Source organism: Coregonus lavaretus, assembly GCF_964263955.1.
Source record: "Coregonus lavaretus genome assembly, contig: HAP1_SCAFFOLD_1503, whole genome shotgun sequence".
NCBI classification, from domain to species: Eukaryota; Metazoa; Chordata; class Actinopteri; order Salmoniformes; family Salmonidae; genus Coregonus; species Coregonus lavaretus.
In genome coordinates, this window is record NW_028166117.1 from 62,429 (window position 1) to 72,084 (window position 9,656).

Here is a 9,656-nt window from a genome sequence, read left to right on the forward strand (position 1 = left end):
TGTCTGGAGGAAACCTGGCACCATCCCTACGGTGAAGCATGGTGTCGGCAGCATCATGCTGTGGGGATGTTTTTCAGCAGCAGGGACTGGGAGACTAGTCAGGATCGAGGCAAAGATGAACGGAGCAAAGTACAGAGAGATCCTTGATGAAAACCTGCTCCAGAGCGCTCAGGACCTCAGACTGGGGCGAAGGTTCACCTTCCAACAGGACAACGACCCTAAGCACACAGCCAAGACAACGCAGGAGTGGCTTTGGGACAAGTCTCTGAATGTCCTTGAGTGGCTCAGCCAGAGCCCGGACTTGAACCAGATCGAACATCTCTGGAGAGACCTGAAAATAGCTGTGCAGCGACACTCCCCCTCCAACCTGACAGAGCTTGAGAAGATCTGCAGAGAAGAATGGGAGAAACTCCCCAAATACAGGTGTGCCAAGCTTGAAGCGTCATACCCAAGAAGACTCAAGGCTGTAATCGCTGCCAAAGGTGCTTCAAAGTACTGAGTAAAGGGTCTGAAAACATATGTAAATGTGATATTTCAAAAAATGTTGTGCAAACATTTATTTAAAAACCTCTTTTTGCTTTGTCATTATGGGAAAGAGAAATATGGGTATTGTGTGTAGATTGATGAGGGAAAAAACCAATGTAATCAATTTTAGAATAAGGCTGTAACGTAACAAAATGTGGAAAAAGTCAAGGGGTCTGAAAACTTTCCGAATGCACTGTATATACTGTCGAAATTCGATAAGAAGGGCGCGCGCCATTGCATCCCAGATGTGTCAGTCTTCACTAGTAGCCTACTTTGGAGCTCAGATGCCGGAGAACGACCTGATCACATGACGGGCATTGGCTAATAAGCATTGATATACACTACCAGTCAAAAAGTTTGGACACACCTACTCATTCAAGGGTTATTCTTTATTTTTACTATTTTCTACATTGTAGAATAATTGTGAAGACATCAAAACTATGAAATAACTCATATGGAATCATGTAGTAACCAAAAAAAAAAAGTGTTAAATCAAAATCTATTTTATATTTTAGATTCTTCAAAGTAGCCACCCTTTGCCTTGATGACAGCTTTGCACACTCTTGGCATTCTCTCAACCAGATTCACCTGGAATGTTTGTTGGCTGCTTTTCCTTCACTCTGCGTTCCGACTCATCTCAAACCATCTCAATTGGGTTGAGTTTGGGTGATTGTGGAGGCCAGGTCATCTGATGCAGCACTCCATCACTCTCCTTCTTGGTCAAATAGCCCTTACACAGCCTGGAGGTGTGTTGGGTCATTGTCCTGTTGAAAAACAAATGATAGTCCCACTAAGCGCAAACCAGATGGGATGGCGTATCACTGCAGAATGCTGTGGTAGCCATGCTGGTTAAGTGTGCCTTGAATTCTAAATAAATCACAGACAGTGTCACCAGCAAAGCACCCCCACACCATCACACCTCCTCCACCATGCTTCACGGTGGGAACCACACATGCTGAGATCATCCGTTTACCTACTCTGTCTCACAAAGACACGGCGATTGGAACCCAAAATCTCACATTTGGACTCATCAGATCAAAGGACAGATTTCCACCAGTCTAATGTCCATTGCTCATGTTTCTGGCCCAAGCAAGTCTCTTCTTCTTATTGGTGTCCTTTAGTTGTAGTTTATTTGCAACAATTCGCCCATGAAGGCCTGATTCATGCAGTCTCCTCTGAACAGTTGATGTTGAGATGTGTCTGTTACTTGAACTCTGTGAAGCATTTATTTGGGCTGCAATTTCTGAGGCTGGTAACTCTTAACGAACTTAACAACAGAGGTAACTCTGGGTCTTCCTTTCCTGTGGCTGTCCTTATGAGAGCCAGTTTCACCATAGCGCTTGATGGGTTTTGCGACTGCACTTACAGAAACTTTCTAAGTTCTTGAAATTTTCCAGATTGACTGACCTTCATGTCTTAAAGTAATGATGGACCGTCGTTTCTCTTTGCTTATTTGAGATGTTCATAATATGGACTTGGTCTTTTACCAAATAGGGCTATCTTCTGTATACCCCCCTACCCTGTCAAAACACAACTGATTGGCTCAAACGCATTAAGAAAATAAATTCCACAAATTAACTTTCAACATGGCACACCTGTTAATTGAAATGCATTCCAGGTGACTACATCATGAATCTGGTTGAGAGAATGGCAAGAGTGTGCAAAGCTGTCATCAAGGCAAAGGATGGCTACTTTGAAGAATCACTACATGCATCCATATGTGTTATTTCATAGTTTTGATGTCTTCACTATTATTCTACAATTTAGAAAAAAATAAAAAAAAATAAAGAAAAACCCTGGAATGAGTAGGTGTCCAAACTTTTGACTGGTACTGTATCTGAGACAGCCATGTGGCTTCGGAACAGGGCGATTGGCAGCCGGGAGAAGGGAATTATAATATTCAGCCTGAGGGCACAACGGCCACTTTGGCCGCAAGACATGGATTTTTAGGGGACATTACAGCCACACAAGGGGGAATTACAGCCACACAAGGGGGAATTACAGCCACACAAGGGGAAATTACAGCCACACAAGGGGGAATTACAGCCACACAAGGGGGAATTACAGCCACACAAGGGGTCATTACAGCCACACAAGGGGTCATTACAGCCACACAAGGGGGAATTACAGCCACACAAGGGGGCATTACAGCCACACAAGGGGTCATTACAGCCACACACTGGGGAATTACAGCCACACACTGGGGAATTACAGCCACACACTGGGGAATTACAGCCACACACTGGGGAATTACAGCCACACAAGGGGGAATTACAGCCACACAAGGGGGATTTACAGCCACACAAGGGGGCATTACAGCCACACAAGGGGGAATTACAGCCACACAAGGGGGCATTACAGCCACACAAGGGGGCATTACAGCCACACAAGGGGGCATTACAGCCACACAAGGGGGCATTACAGCCACACAAGGGGGCATTACAGCCACACAAGGGGGCATTACAGCCACACAAGGGGGCATTACAGCCACACAAGGGGGCATTACAGCCACACAAGGGGGCATTACAGCCACACAAGGGGGCATTACAGCCACACAAGGGGTCATTACAGCCACACAAGGGGGTATTACAGTCTTACCTGTAGCTCATAGAACTCCCAGTCTTACCAGTAGCTCATAGAACTCCCTGTCTTACCTGTAGCTCATAGGACTCCCTGTTTTACCTGTAGCTCATAGGACTCCCTGTCTTACCTGTGGCTCATAGGACTCCCTGTCTTACCTGTAGCTCATAGAACTCCCTGTCTTACCTGTAGCTCATAGAACTCCCTGTCTTACCTGTAGCTCATAGAACTCCCTGTCTTACCTATAGCTCATAGAACTCCCTGTCTTACCTGTAGCTCATAGAACTCCCTGTCTTACCTGTAGCTCATAGGACTCCCTGTCTTACCTGTAGCTCATAGAACTCCCTGTCTTACCTGTAGCTCATAGAACTCCCTGTCTTACCTGTAGCTCATAGAACTCCCTGTCTTACCTGTAGCTCATAGAACTCCCTGTCTTACCTGTAGCTCATAGGACTCCCTGTCTTACCTGTAGCTCATAGGACTCCCTGTCTTACCTGTAGCTCATAGAACTCCCTGTCTTACCTGTAGCTCATAGAACTCCCTGTCTTACCTGTAGCTCATAGAACTCCCTGTCTTACCTGTAGCTCATAGGACTCCCTGTCTTACTTGTAGCTCATAGAACTCCCTGTCTTACTTGTAGCTCATAGAACTCCCTGTCTTACCTGTAGCTCATAGAACTCCCTGTCTTACCTGTAGCTCATAGAACTCCCTGTCTTACCTGTAGCTCATAGAACTCCCTGTCTTACCTGTAGCTCATAGGACTCCCTGTCTTACCTGTAGCTCATAGAACTCCGTCTTACCTGTAGCTCATAGAACTCCCTGTCTTACCTGTAGCTCATAGAACTCCCTGTCTTACCTGTAGCTCATAGGACTCCCTGTCTTACTTGTAGCTCATAGAACTCCCTGTCTTACTTGTAGCTCATAGAACTCCCTGTCTTACCTGTAGCTCATAGAACTCCCTGTCTTACCTGTAGCTCATAGAACTCCCTGTCTTACCTGTAGCTCATAGGACTCCCTGTCTTACCTGTAACTCATAGGACTCCCTGTCTTACCTGTAGCTCATAGGACTCCCTGTCTTACCTGTAGCTCATAGGACTCCCTGTCTTACCTGTAGCTCATAGAACTCCCTGTCTTACCTGTAGCTCATAGGACTCCCTGTCTTACCTGTAGCTCATAGAACTCCCTGTCTTACCTGTAGCTCATAGAACTCCCTGTCTTACCTGTAGCTCATAGGACTCCCTGTCTTACCTGTAGCTCATAGGACTCCCTGTCTTACCTGTAGCTCATAGGACTCCCTGTCTTACCTGTAGCTCATAGGACTCCCTGTCTTACCTGTAGCTCATAGGACTCCCTGTCTTACCTGTAGCTCATAGAACTCCCTGTCTTACCTGTAGCTCATAGAACTCCCTGTCTTACCTGTAGCTCATAGAACTCCCTGTCCTTCCAGTAGTACAGCTGAAGCTTCTTCTTCACAGCAACACACATCCTCAGCTGGGCCTCTCCTGAGGGGGACTGCTGCAGGAAGAAGCAGAAGAAGACTATTTGTCCCATTGTCAAAGGGAAACAGGAAATATCTTTACAGGAGCTACAGATAGATACAATTAACTGGTTAACATAAAAGACATTTACAGACTATGTCGCCGTCACCAGAGCGTCATCTCACCTGCAGGTCACAGGCGAAGAGCGTTGCCCCTCTGGCCTTGGAGACCACAGTAATCTGCTGGAAGGTCAACAGATCATGCACATGGATGTTGTTCTCTGTAGGGGGAGAGAGGAACACACACATGCAGACACAGACACACACACATAGACACACACACATAGAACAACAACAGACAATATTAAAACAAGCTTTGACCTATGGATTACTGAGATTAACATCCTCATGTTCATGTGAACAATATGGCCTCTTGTTTGCTGAGGGAAATGTTTTACTGTACCTAGCAGACTGATGAGGATCTTGTACTGTGAGACAATGAAGAGCTGCAAGGAAGAGAAGAAAGAGACCAGAGTGAAACTGAGCGGGACAATGGTAACCTGAGGGAGTGTCACCAACTCCTTGTCACTCAAGGACAGCAACGGAGTTGACAAGAGCACATCAAAGATCTGGAACTAGGCTAGGACAACAGTCTCTACTAGATTTGTTTCAATCTGTGGTACTTTTTGTAATTCCTGTCACATCAACGGGATGTGAAGCGTGTGTACATTACGAGAGACGGTAACTGAAAGGGGTCCTGAGGGGGGACAGAGAGAGAGAGAGAGAGAGACCTCCCAGCTGCCTCCGTCCTCACTCCGTCTGCCTACCTGCTGGATCTTCTTGGAGAAGTTCTTGTTGGATTTCTCCAGAGTCACCTCAAACCTGTTGGTACCTATGAAGAAGAAAGAGAGAGTGGATATGTTTCCTTGTTTGAGGCACCTGCTACGGAATGAGGTAATAAACACAATGACACTGGAAACTATGCTCACCGAAGCCAACCATACACACACAAAAACACAGGACAGGGACTGAAAGCAGAGGTCTCTCTCTCTCATTCACCTGCATCCTTTTTGATTCTGTAGAGCAGGAGATGGCCTGGTTTGGTCCCCACTAGAAGCCAGTCCTCTGTGACATGATAGGAAATAGAAGGACCTCAGCATGGTTACGTCCCAAATGGCCCTATGTAGTGCACTACTTTTGATAAGAACCCATAGGGCTCTGGTTAAATACATAGGAAATGCCATTTGGGACACAAGTTATATGAGGACATCACTGGGAGCCATTATAATACAATGGTATTAATTAAATATGACGTGGTCTCCAATAAATCTCTCGGTCATCGACAGGGTGACTTTGTTTACAATTGTCTGTCACCTCAAAACTCATCAAGCTATAAATTGGCTTGCTGTCAAGTTATCAGCTGGCTAGCTGGTAAACAAACCAGCCAGCTAGCTTGTTCATGTCAACAAGAATGTGTGGTTAGCTAGATAGATAGCTAGTTAGTTGACAATATCAATTTACCCCAGGCCGCAAGACAGTCAATCTGGAGAGGCAGTTTCTCCAGGATAGGCACCGGTTCGTAAGCGTCATGCATTGTGGAGCTTTCCTGGTAGCGGAGATCCGATAAATTAACAAGCCGGTTGATGGATAATGTCGTTTCGATTTACTAAGGTAGCTATGAGCTAACGTTTACTAGCCAGCCAGTAATGACAAAAATCACTTTCACGCTGGGCAACGTTACAAGGCACGCCTAAAATGTCATGTCCCCACCAGCCGATCAAACCGTTTCTTTAATCCGTATCGGTGACCTGAAGATAATTCCTGTCATTCGTTGAAACCATGACATCCAAGCAAGTTTCGTCCAAAAAGAAATATCAAGGAAATTGTTCTAGCCAGCTAGCTAGCGTTAACACACACACAAACGCTAGCTAGCAAGCCAACTAAATTCCGTAGCCATCATCCCATGCTAGTCTTGACCGACCCACTTTTTGACAAAAAAATCAGAAATGACTAGATAAATACTTGTCGTTCAAGTTGCTCAGTTAGCTAATAAGCTAGTTAGCTGGCTAGTTCCTCTCAGTGGCGCTACAGACTCGGGTTCGACAGGCACGTGACTGACGTCAGGACGTTCACGTGGGACCAATTATAACAAGGCGCACATTCACGAGCGATCAAGCACGGGGCGGATAGAGCGACCAAGCACGGGGCGGATAGAGCGATCAAGCACGGGGCGGATAGAGCGACCAAGCACCGGGCGGATAGAGCGATCAAGCACGGGGCGGATAGAGCGACCAAGCACCGGGCGGATAGAGCGATCAAGCACGGGGCGGATAGAGCGACCAAGCACCGGGCGGATAGAGCGATCAAGCACGGGGCGGATAGAGCGACCAAGCACCGGGCGGATAGAGCGATCAAGCACGGGGCGGATAGAGCGACCAAGCACCGGGCGGATAGAGCGATCAAGCACGGGGCGGATAGAGCGACCAAGCACCGGGCGGATAGAGCGATCAAGCACGGGGCGGATAGAGCGACCAAGCACCGGGCGGATAGAGCGATCAAGCACGGGGCGGATAGAGGAGAATGTGTGTTGTTGCAGAAAGTGAAGGGACAAGACTGGAACCACCAATTGGATATCACGAATCGGGGAGAAAAAGGGGTAAAAAGTTTTTTAAAATATACAAAAATTAATTAATGCAAATTAAGCTTGCATGAACAACACACAGGTCAATTCCATCTCACATAAATACTATATACATATTGTATTCATTTGCATACTTATGACAACGTGGGTTTAATACATTATAACTAAACTTTAATCCAAGAATAACCTTAAAAATAAGAAACTACAATGCAGACCCACTTTAATGTTGTCCTTATTTCCTGCTACAAAAACAAAACAAACCCTGGCTGCAATGCATGACAATCTAACAATGCAAAACCATACATTGTAAAAAATCAATTACTAGTCCTAGACTGGCCACATATTGCAGCAGATTACACTAGGCCGGTGTTTGGGGACTTCAAGTTAATTATTTTAGGTGGTGTCAGAATAGAATGGCAGACTAGTGCAGCAGAATAGAGTGACATAATAGAGTGATAGAGTGGCTGAATAGAGTGATAGAGTGGCTGAATAGAGTGATAGAGTGGCAGAATAGAGTGATAGAGTGGCTGGATAGAGTGGCAGAATAGAGTGATAGAGTGGCTGAATAGAGTGATAGAGTGGCAGAATAGAGTGATAGAGTGGCTGGATAGAGTGGCAGAATAGAGTGATAGAGTGGCAGAATAGAGTGATAGAGTGGCAGAATAGAGTGATAGAGTGGCAGAATAGAGTGGCTGTATAGAGTGATAGAGTGGCTGAATAGAGTGATAGAGTGGCTGAATAGAGTGATAGAGTGGCAGAATAGAGTGATAGAGTGGCTGGATAGAGTGGCAGAATAGAGTGATAGAGTGGCTGAATAGAGTGATAGAGTGGCTGAATAGAGTGGCTGAATAGAGTGATAGAGTGGCAGAATAGAGTGATAGAGTGGCTGAATAGAGTGATAGAGTGGCAGAATAGAGTGATAGAGTGGCTGAATAGAGTGGCAGAATAGAGTGATAGAGTGGCAGAATAGAGTGATAGAGTGGCTGAATAGAGTGATAGAGTGGCAGAATAGAGTGATAGAGTGGCAGAATAGAGTGATAGAGTGGCTGAATAGAGTGATAGAGTGGCTGAATAGAGTGATAGAGTGGCTGAATAGAGTGGCAGAATAGAGTGATAGAGTGGCAGAATAGAGTGATAGAGTGGCAGAATAGAGTGATAGAGTGGCAGAATAGAGTGATAGAGTGGCTGAATAGAGTGATAGAGTGGCTGAATAGAGTGGCAGAATAGAGTGATAGAGTGGCAGAATAGAGTGATAGTGGCTGAATAGAGTGATAGAGTGGCAGAATAGAGTGATAGAGTGGCTGAATAGAGTGATAGAGTGGCTGAATAGAGTGATAGAGTGGCAGAATAGAGTGATAGTGGCTGAATAGAGTGATAGAGTGGCTGAATAGAGTGATAGAGTGGCAGAATAGAGTGATAGAGTGGCAGAATAGAGTGATAGAGTGGCAGAATATAGTGATAGAGTGGCAGAATAGAGTGATAGAGTGGCAGGATAGAGTGATAGAGTGGCAGAATAGAGTGATAGAGTGGCAGAATAGAGTGATAGAGTGGCAGAATAGAGTGATAGAGTGGCAGAATAGAGTGATAGAGTGGCTGAATAGAGTGGCAGAATAGAGTGATAGAGTGGCAGAATAGAGTGATAGAGTGGCAGAATAGAGTGATAGATTGGCAGAATAGAGTGATAGAGTGGCTGAATAGAGTGGCAGAATAGAGTGATAGAGTGGCAGAATAGAGTGATAGAGTGGCTGAATAGAGTGGCAGAATAGAGTGATAGAGTGGCAGAATAGAGTAATAGAGTGGCAGAATAGAGTGATAGAGTGGCAGAATAGAGTGATAGAGTGGCAGAATAGAGTGATAGAGTGGCTGAATAGAGTGATAGAGTGGCTGAATAGAGTGGCAGAATAGAGTGATAGAGTGGCAGAATAGAGTGATAGAGTGGCAGAATAGAGTGATAGAGTGGCAGAATAGAGTGATAGAGTGGCAGAATAGAGTGATAGAGAGGCTGAATAGAGTGGCAGAATAGAGTGATAGAGTGGCAGAATAGAGTGATAGAGTGGCAGAATAGAGTGATAGAGTGGCAGAATAGAGTGATAGAGTGGCTGAATAGAGTGGCAGAATAGAGTGATAGAGTGGCAGAATAGAGTGATAGAGTGGCAGAATAGAGTGATAGAGTGGCTGAATAGAGTGATAGAGTGGCAGAATAGAGTGATAGAGTGGCAGAATAGAGTGATAGAGTGGCTGAATAGAGTGATAGAGTGGCAGAATAGAGTGATAGAGTGGCTGAATAGAGTGGCAGAATAGAGTGATAGAGTGGCAGAATAGAGTGATAGAGTGGCTGAATAGAGTGATAGAGTGGCTGAATAGAGTGATAGAGTGGCAGAATAGAGTGATAGAGTGGCTGAATAGAGTGGCAGAATAGAGTGATAGAGTGGC

At 45.4% G+C, this 9,656-nt stretch overlaps 1 protein-coding gene across 1 annotated transcript in view; it reads right to left on the reverse strand.

The window, feature by feature from the left end:
• LOC311115044 (vam6/Vps39-like protein) overlaps positions 1-6,661 on the reverse strand; it is a gene marked incomplete at its 3' end in the record, with an annotated part of 69,055 nt that extends 62,394 nt beyond the window's left edge. Inside the window, exons 1-6 of the mRNA XM_084190257.1 lie at positions 6,104-6,661; positions 5,642-5,707; positions 5,410-5,474; positions 5,046-5,088; positions 4,769-4,863; positions 4,522-4,620 (exon numbers count right to left, since the gene is read on the reverse strand). Coding sequence (XP_084046383.1) covers positions 4,522-4,620; positions 4,769-4,863; positions 5,046-5,088; positions 5,410-5,474; positions 5,642-5,707; positions 6,104-6,176 — 441 coding nt within the window. The remainder of the gene's footprint in view (positions 1-4,521; positions 4,621-4,768; positions 4,864-5,045; positions 5,089-5,409; positions 5,475-5,641; positions 5,708-6,103) is intronic.
• Positions 6,662-9,656: the final 2,995 nt, after the last annotated feature.